Source organism: Trichosurus vulpecula, chromosome 5, assembly GCF_011100635.1.
Source record: "Trichosurus vulpecula isolate mTriVul1 chromosome 5, mTriVul1.pri, whole genome shotgun sequence".
In the NCBI taxonomy this organism is placed as follows: Eukaryota; Metazoa; Chordata; class Mammalia; order Diprotodontia; family Phalangeridae; genus Trichosurus; species Trichosurus vulpecula.
In genome coordinates this window covers 110,338,325-110,355,677 of record NC_050577.1, presented here as the reverse complement: position 1 = coordinate 110,355,677, position 17,353 = coordinate 110,338,325, and the positions used below count along the sequence as shown (strand labels likewise).

The 17,353-nt window shown below is 37.2% G+C and overlaps 1 protein-coding gene across 2 annotated transcripts in view; it reads right to left on the bottom strand.

Annotated features, from left to right (window-relative positions):
• Positions 1-3,671: 3,671 nt before the first annotated feature.
• Positions 3,672-17,353, bottom strand: part of PTN (pleiotrophin) — a 128,960-nt gene continuing 115,278 nt past the window's right edge. For both annotated transcript variants that reach the window (XM_036759866.1, XM_036759867.1), the window contains exon 5: positions 3,672-8,449. In XM_036759866.1, the coding sequence (XP_036615761.1) occupies positions 8,394-8,449 (56 nt within the window). In that variant the 3' untranslated portion in view covers positions 3,672-8,393. The remainder of the gene's footprint in view (positions 8,450-17,353) is intronic.

Genomic DNA, 17,353 nt, shown 5'->3' with positions numbered 1-17,353 from the left:
ACTTGGCTACTGGATTCGATGTTTAGAAGATGATATATTCCAAAAGAATAGGGCCAAAAAAGATAACAAACAGCATAGGTGTGGGAAATTTAAGAGGTGGATTTTCCAGTGTTCTTCTAAAAAAAATCTAGAGAGATAATAATTCACAGCCTCTGCAGCAAGGGCATAAAAATCCTTCACAATTTAACTTGCAAATGACCCTTAAGGGAAAATGTACCAACTTGAGAGATCTGTGACTAGAAAACTACCACATCAAACATTTTCAGGAGGAGCAAGAGAATTATAATCTGCCATGTGAAGTTGATGGCTTTTGTTTAGGATGTAGGATTTCATTGGTATGAAAGAAGGTCCCTATTGGTTATTCACCTATAATTTTTATTCTTTTTAAAAAATTTATTTATTTTATAAGATTTTGAGTTCTAAATTTGCCCCCCTCTCTCCACTCTTCCCCTCCCCAAGACGGCATGCAATCTGATACAGGCTGTACATGTATGATCATATTAACCATATTTCCACATTACTCATGTTGTGAAAGAAGAATCAGAACAAAAGGGAAAGACCACGAGAAAGAAAAAACAAAAAATGACAAAAGAAAGAGAAAATAGCATGCTTAGATCTGTATTCAGAATCCATAGCTCTTTCTCTGGATTTGGATAGCATTTTCCAACACGAGTCTTTTGGAATTGTCTTCATTGCATTGCTCAGAAGAGCTAAGTCTAACCCAGTTGGTCATCACACAATGTTGCTGTTACTGTATGTAGTGTTCTCCTGGTTCTGCTCAATTCACTCAGCATCAGTTCATGCAAGTCTTTTGAGGTTTTTCTGAGTCCTCCTGCTCATCATTTCTTATGGAACAATAGCATTCCATTACATTCATATACCACAACTTGTTCAGCCATTCCCCAATCGACAGCCATCCCCTCATTTCCCCAATTGACAGCCATCCCCTCAATTTCCCATTTTTGTTCACCACAAAAAGAACTGCCACAAATATTTTTTGTGCATGCGCATCCTTTTCCCACTTTTATGATCTCTTTGGGATACAGACCTAGAAGTTATATTGCTGGATCAAAGGATATGCACAACTTTATAGCCCTTTGAGCATAGTTCCAAATTGTTCTCCATAATGGTTGGATCAGTTCACAATGACAATAATGCATTAGTCTTCCAATTTTCCTACATCTTCTCCAACATTTATCATTTTCCTGTTTTGTCATGTTTGCCAGTCTGATTGGTGTGAGGTGGTGCCTCAGAGATGCTTTAATTTGTATTTCTCTAATCAATAGTGATTTAGAGCATTTTTATATAACTAGAGAAAGTTTTAATTTCTTCACCTGAAAACTGCCTGTTCATATCCTTTGACCATTTACCAATTGGGGTGTGAATTGTATTCTCATAGATTTAGCCTTTATCAGAGACACTGGTTGTAAAATTTGAATTTGTTTGTTTGTTTGTTTGTTCAAAACCTTTTTAATATGACATAATCAAAATCATCCATTTTGCATTTCATAATGTTCGCTATCTCTTGTTTGGTCATAAATTCTTCCCTCCTTCATAGATCTGACAGGTAATCTATCCCTTGTTTTCCTAATTGGATTATAGTTTCACCCTTTATGTTTAAATTGTGTACTCATTTTGACATTATCTTGGTACATGGTATAAGATGTTGATCTATGCTTAGTTTCTGCCACACTGTTTCCAGTTTTCCCAGCAGTTTTTTTTTCAAATAGTGAGTTCTTATCCCAGAAGCTGGAGTCTTTGGGTTTATTAAGCAGTAGATTACTATAGTCCTTGACTGCTGTGTCTTGTGTACCTAACCAATTCCACTAATCCACAACTCTTTCTTAGGCAGTGCCAAGTAGTTTTGGTGTTTATTGCTTTACCAGTATTAGATCTGGTATGGCTAGGCCACCTTCCCTTGCATTTCCTTTCATTAATTCCTTTGATGTTCTGGACCTTTTTTTCTTCCAGATGAATTTTGTTATTATTTTCTTTAGCTCTATAAAATAATTTTGGTAACTTATTTGATATGGCACTGAATAAGTAAATTAATTTAGGTAGAATTGTCTTTTTATTATATTAGCTCTGCCTACCCATGAGCAACTGGTATTTTTCCATTTATTTAGATCTGACTTTATTTGTGTGAAAAGTGTTTTGCAAGTGTGTTCATATAGTTCCTGGATTTGTCTTGGCAGGTAGAACACCACATATTTTATGTTGCCTACGGTTACTCTACATGAGATATTTCTTTCTATCTCTTGCTGCTAGGTTTTGTATAACTTCTATTCTTAAAAAATGGGCTGGGGCCCTTAGTAGTTAAGTGACTTGTCAATGGTCACTAAGGAGTACAAGCTATGGGTAAGTCAATTAACTTGAGTGTGTTTGTGTGTGTGTGTGTGTGTGTGTGTGTTTGAAAGATGCCAGTGTTACTTCATTGAATCAACCTGTAGACAGGATTCTGTTTAAAATTTTAAAAAAAATCACAGAAGAGATTTAATAAGAGTTAGAGAACTGATCTAACCATCAGGCACCTTGCAAGTCTTTCAATACCATTATAACATTAAAATTGTGGTGTGGCTTGGACCTATAAAAGCCAAACATTAAGAAGGATTAGAAGAAAATTGCTCTTAGCTATTATGTTTTCAGAAGTACTTTTTTTTCAAATGATGCAGAGGGAAAAGAGAATGATCAAAAAGGAGGAAGAATGTTTCATTTTTAAAATAGGACCTCCTTAAATACACAACCCCAAGTCTTCAAATTGATCTGAGATATCCTTTTTCTGTACTCCATCAATAAGTTTAGGCAAGTGAGTCAGAAAAGCAAGATGACAAAGCTTACCAACCCGCCATAGTTTAATGACTATGTGGGCAAAGTTTTTACATAATCTAATGTATCTATTGTATTTCTTCTTCACAACAGCTCTGAGATAAGTACAAAAAATTATTGTCTCCATTTTTTTCAATAAGGAATCAGTCTGTGAGAGGTGATTTGACTCGCCTATAGTCAAACAGCTACTGTGTCAAAAGCTGAAATTGACAACAGGTGTCTTCTGACTACAAAAGCAAATTCTTTCAATTACCCCATGTTATTACTCCGAAAGGCACTTATAAATACAAGGATGATGGTTTTGGCAAGTGAGATAATTGTATAGGAGAAGGCTACTCAGCCTTTGATTAACAAATTAATTCTGCAGAAAGGCAGCCATGTTACACTGGAGGGAAGGTGATTCAGCTACATATTCTTCATGTCCCCTTGATAAGTGAGACTGACAGTATGAAATTGGAGAAGGAATCAAATTCTAAGGCATCCCATGGTTTCTGGACCTATTCAGTATTCAATCAACTTCCCACACCATCCAGATCCCCTTCATTTCCAGTACAATAACTGATGGTCACCAAGACAATTAGTCATCGAGGAAAGTTTTAAATCACGTTCAGCATAATCTGTTTGTAAAAGTGTGGTACTACATAATATTTACCACTATTCCATTTTTTATCAAATGAGTAAAATAAAAATATTTTTGCACTGAAAGGATTAAGCATCAATTTGACCTATCCAGACTGCCAAACCCATGACCATTGAGAATGACTGAGGTATTACTATAATTCAGGATTTTAGAAAACTCTTAGAAGAGAATTTGTATTCTGTCCAATAGTTTTGACAGTCAAAAGACAATAGCCAAGTTCTCTTTGATTAGTTTATTTTTTTTATTTTTTATCTCCACTAAGAGCAAGTCAAGTAGATAGATACAATCAACAGATGTGTACATTCTCTAAGGCATCCCACCATCACAGGAGGCTAGGAAACCATTAGGGATATTATATCAGGATTATTCATGTTTTTATTCTATTATGCAGATATATGGCTTTCATGCAGATTTTTAAAGACCAAAAGATAATATTCTTCTAACAATCAATATACAAAAAAAATTTTAAAAACTTCACCCAATCCCATGAGTAACTTGACTATAGTGTTTAATAGGTATATACATGAGATTCATCAATCTTTTGTGCCTGTTAAGTTTTTATTTGAACATATTTTCTTATTTTAAGCTATAAGAGCAAAGTTGTGGGTGCAGAGAGTGGAAGATTTGTTGATTTTTTTGCCTTCTCAAACAGAAAAGTCATTTAGACCACCATTTCCTCACATGAAAACATTCTTGAACTGAGATATTTCATTGGCTACCCTGCCCAGGCACTGCCAGGTCACCCTGAGGGCATATTTTAACTTTGGTTTCTACTTGGCATAATGGGTGACTGGGAGCAATAAGAGAGAGAGATTACTGTAGCAAGGGGACATTATTAGTCACCCTCTTCAAAGTGTCCTCCACACTGTCCTTCCCCTGGAAGCCAGACAAGTATGAGGTAGGCACTACTTGCTACAGACTCAGGACCTTCCCTCTTGAGCAAACTCATTGGAAGAAATCAATAGCCTCTTTTAAATCTGGAATCAGTGCCTTGAAAAACTACTTTCAGGACGTACTTCCTGACCTTGTCATTATGGAAGAAGATTAAGAAGGGAGAAATTCTTTGCCTTCATCCCATTTAGCAAACTAGAACCATGTACAGCATTTTAGTAAAGTTTTGATTTTTTCAGATGGAAATAATGTTATAACTATATAATCTGAGGGAAAATATTCTTCTCTCTTTCCCTCATAAATCATCACACCCCAAAAAAAGTCTCCTTAATTCTTTTTCTCTTCGCTTAAGAAGCTAATGCCAACTGAATTATCTTTGTTAAAGAAAAAAAGTTGTGTAGCCTTTCCCAGTCACTCAAACATTTAAAGATTCCATAAGGTGATTAATTCCGGCTCTCCTTAGGTTAGATAATAGTGAACTAGAAATCAATGCTTTAGGAGGGCTAATAAATCTATACCTTTACTTTAAGGATTTCATTCATTGCCCCCAGTGACTTTGAAATACTTATGGGTCAAAATTGACAACAGTAAGAGCCAGATTTCAATTGCTTTCAAATGAATGCATAACGAAATTAAGCACTATCCAAGGACTCACTACCACTCTTTTCTGTAGTTCTCCTTGGTTTAAAAGCAATCCACATTTTCTACAAAGTCGTCTTCCAACCTTTGAGTCCCAAAACAAACCTAAGCATGACTCTCTATCCCTGTAGTCCTGAACTTGGATAATGAGATGGAGTTTTCTTCTAGTTATTTCTTAATGTGGTATCCTAGAAGGGAGGCCAGAGAAAGCTCTTCTTGAAAGTGAATTTTTCGCTTCTTCCTAAGTAATCAGATTCTTTCCCATCGGTTATATAGTCTTTCAACTCCCTATATGATTCTAGACGGAAATGGTTTCAAGGATTTACACTATCTCAAAGAACCATCCTTTGATAGCACTTCAGTGACTGGGAATTCTATATATCATCTCTTAGACCTTTGTGAAATTTGCCACCAACTGCCCTAACATAAGGGCCTCATTTCAATGAATCCTTTCTTTTTATTCCTCACAACCTGCACAAATTGGGATGGAGCAGTCATATTTCTTCATGGTATGTCCAAATAACTAAGAAAGTAGATGTGTTAGAAGTAGTCAAGGGATAGCACCCCTCCTGAATACTAAGGCATGATTACTGGGACCCTTTAATAGGGATTCTCTATTTAACTTGCCAGAAGGTTTTGTGAGAAAGCCTCATGTCTACCATATTCTTCCACTCATGCAACTGGCAAATACTTGAATGGAAACCCCTGAAATACATAAGGAAATCTAGCAGAGTTCTTTCTGTATCACCACTCCTTCCCTCCAGGATTAGCAGGTTTAAACTCACATGAAATGAAAAGGGTTTGGAGAAAGGGTTTCCCCTGGTGTTCTCTGAGACTCCTAGGTCTGTGGGGATCATCTGTTGTTTCACCACCACCACCACCAAATGCAATAATCATCCATGTTTGGAGCTTAGTCTTTTTCATCCTTACCTCCTCAGTTTCTCATTATGATTTAGCAAGTCAGAGAAAGCCAGTTTTGGTAGAATTGTTACGGCAGTTGGAAGGAAATCTAATTTCACACATATGCAACTGAGATTACAGCCCTGCTATACAAACTGACCTTTTTTCCATGACAAGGGAGAGAATCAGAGGGTCAATTATATGGTTTGTTAAGGGCTGGAGATAAAACAACAGAAATCTCCTGCATTTCTTTGGCTTCTCATAATGTCCTGTCAATATAGGAATGTGGCATGGATATTTACCAGGCTGTCTGTCACTTGAGAGAACTTGTTCTGACTCATTAATAATTCATGGGCCGTTGTTTTTGGCCAGTACCCGTAGTAAATGCTAATGGAGAAGCAATGCTAATAACAAGCTAATAGAATGTAGTGTCGCTCCTTCTATCACTCCCAGCATTCAGTTGTGTGGAATCTTGAATAGCCAACAGACAGTTGGATGCAATAAATTTCTTTCACCTCATCCCTCTACCCCCCATGCATATTTTCCCCCTTTGATTAGGGTTGGCCTGAAAAAAGATATCAATTCCTATGCATCTGGCTATCATTTATATCATCTAAGGCATTCTGTTTTTATTAAGTGGAAATCAATCTCAATGCATGGCCCTTGCCTCTTTCTAATTAGTTTTGTAGGTTGGCATTTAGTTTTGAGGCAGAATTGAGCACAGCCCCCCTAACAGAAGGACTTTGCCAAGAATTTAGCATGAGATGGGCCAGACCAGTGGTAGAACCAATGAAACTATTCTGTGAATTGATCTCATGCCCTTTTGAGAATACTGACATACATAGAGAGATATAGATATATGTATTCCTTCCTTAAAATAAGCATTGTAATAATTTTAATCTTTTGCCTTACAGAATAGTTGATAATGGTAAGCTTGATACTTTGAACTTAGCCAACACCTAACTACTTTCTATCTCTCATAGAATCAGAGAAATCTTCCATTCAGAGACATAACTGAGATGGTATGATTGAGGCTTTGCTCCAGGGCACCAATATTTAGAGAATACAAAGATTTAACACACACACTCCTGCAGCTAGAAATAAGAAATTACTAACTAGGAACTTATAACTACCTAGTTAACATGACAAAAAACTTAAAATAGGAGGCTACAAGTTCACAGGTAATGTTAATAGCACCCATCTGTGAGCAAGTGTGGTAACTAACTCCCCCTTTTCAACTGACTTTGTCCTGATTACTTGTTTTCTTATTTGCATATAATGAATTACATGGTTTATTGGGGGATACAGTTTGTGCTGTTTTCCCTGGGCCCCTAAATTCCTAATTATAGCTCTGCTTCCTTTATAAAAGTCCCTTGCAGGGCCAAGAGATAAAGGTGCTACACAGATGGTCTTTGGCACTCACATGATATCTATTGGAACCAAATAGCCTGGCATAGACACAGGGCTCACACTCTCATTTCTCACAGTTGCCCCAGGACTGGTATGTGCTTTGCAATTGTAAACCTTTCCATCAAAAATGTAATTCCTTCTTTCCTATTCCCCAAAGCCAGTCCTATATGTGGCCTTGCTTGAGGCCAATAGCACCAAACTAACCATGCTTTCCAATAATTGGTGTAAAGGAAAAGAGCATCGCTTTAAAAAAATCTTCTGCTCATGCACGGAAATCTTTTAACTAGATCTAAGTGAAAAATCGTCATTGCTAATAGATCAGACTGGGTGGAGTCGACTGGGGCAATATGGTGGGAGGTAGGGGAGGGTTATGGAAGTGAATTATTTCACAAAAGAGCATATTTTTCTTCCTAGCAGTTTTTCAAATGAAAAAATCTCTTTTCTCTAGAAAACAAACATTGCTGCCAAAATAGGAGACCATTTCTAATACAAAATATTTTTGCTTTAAAAAAAAACAGCATTTGGTCCAGAGCATAGGAGAAGGTTTAAGATTATTGACCTTTACTCTTTTAACTGACTAAAAGCAAAGAAGAGCTCATTGGCTGAAAAGATGACCTTTCTCCCTATAATAAATGGGCAGAGGAACTCAATTTTATTTTGCCTAGGAAAAAGTTCAAATTTGAAAAGGGGGTGGGGAGGGCACCTAACCTGAGAATGTATTTACTCAGTCATCATGAAATCTTAACTCCCACCAAAAGAAAAAAAATATATAAAGATTGTTGGTTTTAGACCTAAAATTGTGCATGACTTTGAAAAATGGACATTAAGCTTTTACATATTGTTCATTGTATAAGAGAAATAAATTTCTAAATGGAATTACAGTCTTTTAATACAGGCACCTAACAATGTTATGGTTACACATGAAAAAATACTACTATAAAAAAAGTTCTTTTTTTTCCTTTATGCCTATTGTATAATTAAGCTATAAATAACTTCAGGATAGAACCCCTACAGTTGATGTAAATAAAACTGTTAACTGATCACGTTTGCTGATGTCCTTTTCATGTACTTCCCAGCTTGCTGTCTTTTAGTCCAACATCTTCTCCTGTTTCTTGCCTTCCTTTTTCTTCTTCTTGGATTCTGCTGTGGTAACCAAAAGAAGAAAAAAGAAAAGAAAAAACAACATTAAAATACTAAACCACATAAATGCAACAACCTGCCCTGCCCCTAAAAAAGGCAGTAGGATGAGGAAAGGAATTCAGGGAGAGAATGTAGCTGGCTGTCCTGAATGCAAAAGCAAATGTCTGAAATGAAGTGGGTGCTAAGGGCTGGATATGTGTGTATGCTATGTGTGTGTTCATGTTGAGGGTGGAAGCCAAAGAGGATATTTTAGCGAGAAAGATGATTCTTTCTGTCCAATTGGCTGCCTCTACTTGGCATGCAAGGCATTGTCTTGAGGTCCTGTTTATAAAATAGGAAAATAGCAGACAAGGGAGAGAAACCAGGTCACAGCTCAGTGGAAAGCTGAAGACTAGCATCGCACACCCCTCTTCCCCTCATTCCCTTTCCTGCAAGTCTGCCTGAATTAGCCTTTCTGTGAATATTTCCAGAGAATGGCAACGGAGGACTGAGACCCTGTCTCCTCTCTGGCTTCACTTAGCACCTTTGTGTGCCTGAAAACCCATGAAAAGGCCCTTTGTACACAGCATCCAACAGCAATTGGCAACTTTTGAGTTCCTAGGGTTTGATCACCTTTGGGGAGGCAAAGGGAATGTGCCAAATTTGGTTCATCTGCAGCTATCTAAGAAAAGCACTCACATGGATGATTTTAATGAAAAGATCTCTGTTCTGATCAGGAAACACCCAACTCAAAGTCGAGATGGGCATGTTTGGGGGCTCCATATAGCACATAGGAGATGCTAGGTGAGTTGCATGAGGGGTTAAGAGGGATGCTACCAATCACCATGCATGTCTTGAGAATTATTGTGGGCTGGGCACTCGGGATACAAGAACAAAAGCACAACCATGGAACTTCAATAGGATTCTGAGATTCTGTGCTCCACCCACAATTTAAGTCTCTTATATGAGGGAATCAATGCTGGTCAGGTTCTAATAATGAGAGAATCTCTACTTTATCAGTGTCCTTTACCTGCTCAAACAAACCTCACCAAATAATATTTATTACATGTTCTCACTGTGTCTACCAGACACCAGAAGTTAATATCACGTTTGTATTTAAGTTTCAATATTTAAATTTATAATGTTTCTTTCTCTTATTGTGTATTTGAGTTTTAGTATTTAAGTCCAAAAGAAAAAAAAAAGAAATTAATATCATGGGCAGATCACCTAATATAAAATGCACCCCTTGTCAAAGCCAGAGACCAAAATCAACCCATCAGCCAATCAACAAGCATTTATTATGTGCTCACTACGTGCCAGGCACCAAGCTAAGTACCGAGGATACAAAGAAAGATAAAAATAGTTCTTGCCCTTCAAGGAACTCACATTCTAATGGAGGATTCAACTATGTAGATGGAAGATTATGCAGAACAAATGGGGGTAATATCAAAGGAAAGAGCATCAACAGCTAGGACATTACCCATTCCTTCATTCATTCAACAAGTATTCATTAAGCATTTACTCTGCGCCAGCCTGCTAAGTGCCCAGGACATGAAAACAAACAAAGTTCATGCCTTAAAGGAGCCTATGTTGTAATTGGCTGAAAACAAGACAAAAATTAAATCCATTGGAATAGAGAAGTTCACCAAGGGAGAATGATAAGGGCATAACCCATACGTACATGCAAGCAGATGCACATACTAACACATAGCCCATGAGGGAGGCACAAAGCTAGAGGTCTGCAATAAAGACCTCTACAAGATACCATCTGATAATTTGTTCTGCAAACCAGGAAAGCTAAATGAAGCTGCAGGAGTATGTTGTGATCTAAAATAAGGGCATTACCACAAAAACGTAGAGGTGACTCACAGCAATCTAATGGCTGACAACAATGAAACCCCATCCATAAGCAATACAATGGAGTGGATGCAGCATAGGTCTTAGGGTCAGAAAAACTGGGCTTAAATCCCCTCTCTGATGTTTATGAGTTGTGTGACCCTAGTCAAGGATTTACCTTCCCTGACTCTTTCTTTTCTCATCTATAAGAAGAGAAGACCAGTCAAGATTGCTTCTATAGTCCCTTCCACCTCGAAATCAATGATTCTGCATTTTTATGAGCCTACTATGTGCTATTCTTAGGAACAGAAAGAGAAAATGAAAACGTTTGCCTTCGAGGAACTTACATTCTACTGGGAGTATGGATGGTGGGCAGATACATCCATATAACTTTATATTTTCTTCCATAAATGTTGCATCTCTTCCATGCTCCTCCGCACACCCATCAAATAGAACATAAGCTCCTCAAGGACAAGAGTTGTTTCATCATTCTTGTCTTTGCCACAATCTAGTATGTTACTAACAGGAGCCTCAGTCTCTTCTTACCAGTCTGCTAGAGAAAAAGCCTCAGCTTAATGAAGGATGTTTCTTCATCCCCAGACTATGGGCCTGGGAAATATTTCATCTACATCTGGTAACCCTTGGTGATTTTGATTACTGTATGGAGAGGTATTCTTTGTTTAGATTTAGTGCTGGGAAGGACCATCATCAACTCCAACCCTCTCATTTTACAGATGAAGAAACAAGCTTGGTGAGCCCCCTACCCCCACTGGTTCCCAAGATTCAAGTTAGAACTCAGATTACATCTTCCCACAGAAATAAATGTTATCAATAGTGAACAGTGGTCTGGCTCGCACAGTCCTGTATCTTACTGGTTTAATATGCTTTTGGGGGGAGGGTAACCAGGGACATCATTAGATTTATTATAATAATACATTCTATAACATCCAGGTTTGCCTAACCACTATCTATAATGTTGTTTCTAGGAGAAAATATATTCTGAATTTCAAACAAGTGACTTGCAAATTATTTTTTGAAAGAGTGCTTCACAGAGTGAGGTTTAAGGAGAGTTTTTAAAATGTCTTTGATTATTTTTATTCCTTTTAGATAAGTCAGGTTTGGCACTATGGCTCTCTGCAGCTGAAAGGTGAGGTTGCCTACCAAAAACAGTAGTTAGTCAACAATTCCTATTAGGTTCCAAAAAGAAGTTGTACAGAAAATGGAGGAGAGGGTATGGATTCTGACATTCAGATGCCAAGGCAACCTTAAATGTTTGGCCCTTATCTGTCTATTGTTCCTTATCAATATCCTTTGCTGGAGCATCATCTGTCTCAGAATCCCTTATCATGGCTGGCCCCCCAGGGCCCCCTCCTCCCCTCTTCTCCTCCTCACCTTTATCTCCTCTCCTGTCTTCCCCCCCTCCATTTTTTCCTCTCCTCTCCTCCCCTTCACTCTCCTCTCTTCTCTTCCCCTCCACTCTCCTCTTCTTTCTACCTTTTTCCTCTCCTCTCCTCTCCTCCCTCTACATCCAGAAGGGTATGACATATGTAATAAGCACACTATAAATGTTTGTTCCTATATTATGTAAGTAATCAATAAATATTGATTATTGGTTGATTGACTGATTAGAACAATAAATGTATCTGATTGAATAGATCAGACTACACCTGGCATATCAGGGTTTGAATCTTGGCCACAGAGATACGATCATAAAATGTACCTCTCTCTTCTCAGCATAGAGGTGAGAGACTACAGTGGCAGATAATTGCATACAGTATCAGATGCTATCACTCTATTGGTAGTTTTTGATAAATTGTTTTAAATAATTACAAGAGAGAGTTCAATTGGGTTGTGTGGGAGTGGGGAGAAAGGGAAGGTATATCCAGAAATTATAGCCATGTAAAATCAAAAGCCATCCACAATTTTTTATAACAGAATAATTGCATATCTTGTGAGATAGTATTTTTTACTACTTTTCTATCACTAATGATGTACAAATGGAATCAGGGTAACCACTTCTAGAGGGGGTACATGTTTGGATATGGATTGGCATAAATCATTTCTAAGATCCCTTCTAATAGTGAGATTCTGTGATTCTCAGCCAATGGATAGGTGAGATGAGTGTACTATTCTGGGAATGCAAACACCTGGGAAGTATGTAGTCTTTTGGAACTCTTGGTTTGGAGTTTGAATGGATTAGTTTTCTATGACCCTAAGTGGGCCTTTATAATTCTGGAACTTCCATAACAATCTCTCCTTCCTCTTGGATCCAGCTGACCAACACACCTAGCAAGGGCCTATCAAACTAGCCCAGTACTATGGGCATGGTGGGGGTTGGTAACTGCTTAGTAATTGCCTAATCAGACATGGAATGATGTGAACTCTTATCACATGGCTATGTGTCATAACATGATACCATTCACTGAATTTCCCAATATTTGAACTTCAGGGAGAAAACATTGACCTTTACAAGTATTACATTGCAGATGGAGAGTAATATACTTTTTTTTACTATTTGAGTTAATGTATTCACAGCTATACTTCACCCTCACATTTGTGATCTTGGCTAGCAGTAATAAAATAAATGGAATGCATTATTCAACAGAAAAACTAAGTTTTGCAATGTTAGCATTTTCTGGGCACTTAGCTTACAACTCCCCCTCTCTTGTCTCCACACACTCTCTCCATATAGCTACTGACTGTGAGCCCTGATCCATCTTTTCTCATCTGTCAATCTTTTCACCCTCTCTCTTTGAGCAGCCAAATTATAAGCCTTACCTCCCTAGAGTAGGGAATTAGCTGTACATGTAAAGATATAGGTGTAGGCATTCACATGGATGTCAAAGTCAATGTCTGTATAAATGCAGGTGCCAATGTGAATGTGGATCTGGTTTTAAATCTGTGTGTACAAGAATGTACATCTCATATATTTGCATGCATATCTGTATATGTGTATCTCTGAGTATATCTACAAGCATTCTAACTTGTCCACTCTTTCTAGCTGTGTGAACAAAGGAAAATCACTTAATTTCTTTGAGATTCTGTTACTTTATCTATAAATTGGAGATAATAATACTTAGGCATCTAGGTGTCTCAGTGGATAGAGCCTGGACCTAGAATCAGTAAGACTTAAGTTCAAGCTGTGTGTCCCTTGGGCAAATCACTTAACCTATCTGCCTCAGTTTCCTCAGCTGTAAAATAGGGATGACAATAATAGCACCTACCTTGCAAGGTTGTTTTGAGGATCAAATGAATAATGTTTGTTGAAAAAAAAACAAGAAAAAAAGTGCTTGTACAGTGCCTGGCATATAGTAGGTACTATATAAATGCTTATTCCCTTTCCCTTCCCTTCCTTCTCTGTGCCCTGGCTCATAATATAATATAAAACTTGGGAGTAATAGTTCCTCATCTACAAAAACAGTGAGGCTAAAAAGGATAATGCTTAAAAAGCATTCTGCAAACCTAAAAGCACTGTGTAAAGGCCAGCTAATACAATAATATATGGACTCAAAGCATTTTTGGGAGGAAAGAATATTCAATAGCCTTAAGGTTCTATTGAAATGGAATTATTGTTTCTGAGCCTACCATAATTAGTTTTTGTACCTATACATGTATGTGGATCTGTAAAGAGAGCAATGTATATGACCATACCTATCTGCAAAAGTAAATTCTTGCAAAAGCTCCTAGTTACGTGCTAATTTGTGTGAAAATATTTTAAAGCCAGCACCCTTGTCTCATCTCTGTGTATTTGCTACATTTACTCTTGGTTTCTTCAAGCTATATTTTGGTCAAGGGGAACATCGGTTTTGTGGGGTGGGTATTGTGTATGTGTGTGCATGTTTGTGTGTGTGTGTTGCTATCTTACTTAAAGTGTGGAGGCTGCCTTAACTCACCCTCTCTTCACTTCAAAAACACATTTTAATTTCCTATAGAAAGAGGAAGATGTATGTGAGGAGGACTTTTACTCCTGTTTCTTTTCTTCTAGATATGTATGACACAATGGAAATAACACTGGATTTCAAGTTGGAAGACAGGTTCAATTCTAGATTTTCCCACTTACTTTGTGATCTTGAGCAAATCATTATACTTCTCTGATCTCAATTCCTTATCTATAAATCAGGGAATTGGGCTAGTGGTCCCAATTTAAAATTCTCTCAAATTTTAAATGCTATCATGCACTTTTACTGAACTATTCTCTAAGCCAGGGATTCTTAAAACCTTGGAAGGTCCATGTATTTGAGTAACAAAATTACATCTTTATTTCTTTCAATGGTGAATTTTTAAAAATAACCTAAAAAGTAGTCCACAGGTTTTGCCAGATGACCTAATGGGTTTATGACACACAATTTATTAGGAAAATGTGACATAGAGCCTGGAAATTGTTTTTCAAACAAAAGGTTAAAATTTCTACCAAAAAGGGAAAAATGTAATATTCCCATCTTCACCTAGGCCAATAGGAATATGGAACTGAGCTATTATGCTGGGTTGTTCTCAGAAAAATACAGAGCAACCTGGAGAAGTCACTTCAGATCTATTTTTGGATTTCTAAGCCTGACAATGGGGAAAGCCTGTAGTGGAAGTGAAAATACTTATCTATCTATGTCTATATCTATCATCTACATCTATTTATATGTATATATGCAAATGTGTACATATGTGCACACACATACATATATAAGGACACATACATACAAACACACTCATATCTGTGTTTTTGCCTTTCTTTGCATCCATAGTACTTAGCACAGTGCCTGGGATGTGGTAAATTCTTAATAAATGCTTATATTGTCTGACTGTCAGATAGACTTCTTATTTCTCTATGGTCCTTCCTATATCACAATAATGAAACATAAAGGAAAGAAAAATAGTCACTAAAGTAGTATTTAGTGAAATTGGATTTTATTTATAATTAATAGTACTCCTTAAGTATAAATATTATATTTAAATCTAGAAGTATCTATAATAGCATATAGATATTTAAGATGTATAGACATAATATCTACATATTAGACATTAGAAGTCATCTAACTCAAATAGGCACCCAACAAAGGAGGTGATAGAAGAGTCCAGTGGAACAGGACTAACAAAAAATAATCTATTGTACATATGTATTTGTATTTACGGCTATATCTATTATGTTTGTAAATACATATACATACATAAAATGTAATAATGTGGAAAAATTTGTTGTTTAGTTTATTTTAAATAGCCTTATATCAATATATTATCGAGTTATTCTATTCCACATACCTTAAGTGAAAGATTGAATGAGGTGAACTCTAAGTTCACTTTTAGCTCTAAGAGTTTACAATCCTGAACAACACTTTGTTGTTGTTCAGTCATTTCAGTCATTTGGGGTTTTCTTAGCAAACACACTGTAGTGGTTTGCCATTTTCTTCTCCAGCTTATTTTACAGATAAGGAAACTGAGGCAAACAGTGTTAAGTGACTTGCCCAGGGTCACACAGCTAATAAGTGCCTGAAGATCAAGTTGAACTCAGGAAGATGAGTCTTCCTGGCTCCAGACCCATCATGCTATCCAATGCACTACCTAGGTACCCTCAAACACTTATTAGGTACCTACTATAGTCAAGGCATTGCTCTATACACTGGGGAATATAGAAAGTTTAAAAATCACACAGGCCCTGATCTAAGTTTCCAATACAAAGGAAGGAAATCAAAATGCATATAAGTAAACACTCTGTCCTACAAGGTAGACTGTGAGAAGGAAAAAGAAAAAAATCTAAACTATTCTAACATCATACGAGAAATTATTTCGGGTGAAGGAATCAGCACAGAGTTCATGAAGTCTTCAACAGGCACCTGAACTGGATCTTTAAGAGATGAAGATGTGGAGTGAGAGGATTTCAATCATGATGGATAGCCTAAAATTTGAATGAATGAAGGTGTGACAGAAAAGGACAAAACCAGGTAAGAGCTAGTGGGCCTATGTGATTGGAATTTTAGAATTGTGAAGGACAGGAATTGCTTGACTAAAATTCACATGAAAACAAAAAGGTCTAAGGATTTAGCAGACTTCAAACTCAAGATTAGAATACATTATGACAGGTATCTAGGTGGCACAGTGGATAGAGTGCCAGGCCTGGAGTCAGGAAGAATTCATCTTCCGAAGTTCAAATTCAACTTCAAACACATCCTACATGTGTGACCCTGGGCAAGTCACTTAACCCCAAATACCTCCCAAAAATAGCAATAATAATAAAAAGAAGGTAAGAGTACTTGGTCCCAAAAGGGAGGAACAGCATACTAAAGTGGATGGAGAGTTGACTATGCGACTCTGGGGAAGTCCCCTCTGCTCTGTGCAGAAAGTAAGTCTCCATGATTATAAATTGCAGAAAAGGTGCCAACCTGCTTTGGTCAAGCAAGTTCATTCCTCAGGAGATTCCTACAGTAATGAAATCACAAGTTCGATCTCTGTCCCAAAGGGCAAAACTGAACAATGCTTAAAGATCACAGAGAATCAGATTTTGACTTAATACATATAAAGGCAAATGGGGTTAGAGATTGCACACTGCCATAGGAAGGAAATGAATATTTATCAAATACCTACTATATACCAGGAGCTGTGCTAAGCACCTTAAAATATCATCTCATTTTATCTTCCCAACTGCTCTGTGTGGTTAAGTTCTATTATTTTCACCTTTTATAGTTGAGAGAATTCAGAAGGACAGAGCTTATGCTCAAGGTCATACAGTTAGTAAGCATCAGAGTTGGGATTTGAACTCAGGTCTTCCTGACTTCAGGCCCAGCACTCTATCCACTGAGCCAACTAGCTGACATTAATGATAAAACAACACGAAGTTCATAAATATAGATAATCAAAAAATCTCAATAAGTTCACTGTCCAAAGGAAGGGAGAATTTTTGAGGAATGATTTACCTTAAGAGTGAAGAAATACAATTGTTCTCCGTCCTGTTCTTCTAAAGCTAAAATTCCCCTCAATCCAGCAGCTAATGAGTTTGAGCAATGTTCTATGACATGACCTTCCTTAATACTAATTACTGTATAACCGTGTGTGTGTATGGCTAATGAGGCTCAGAGCTTGGAATTTACCAAGGGAGATCAGGGCAGC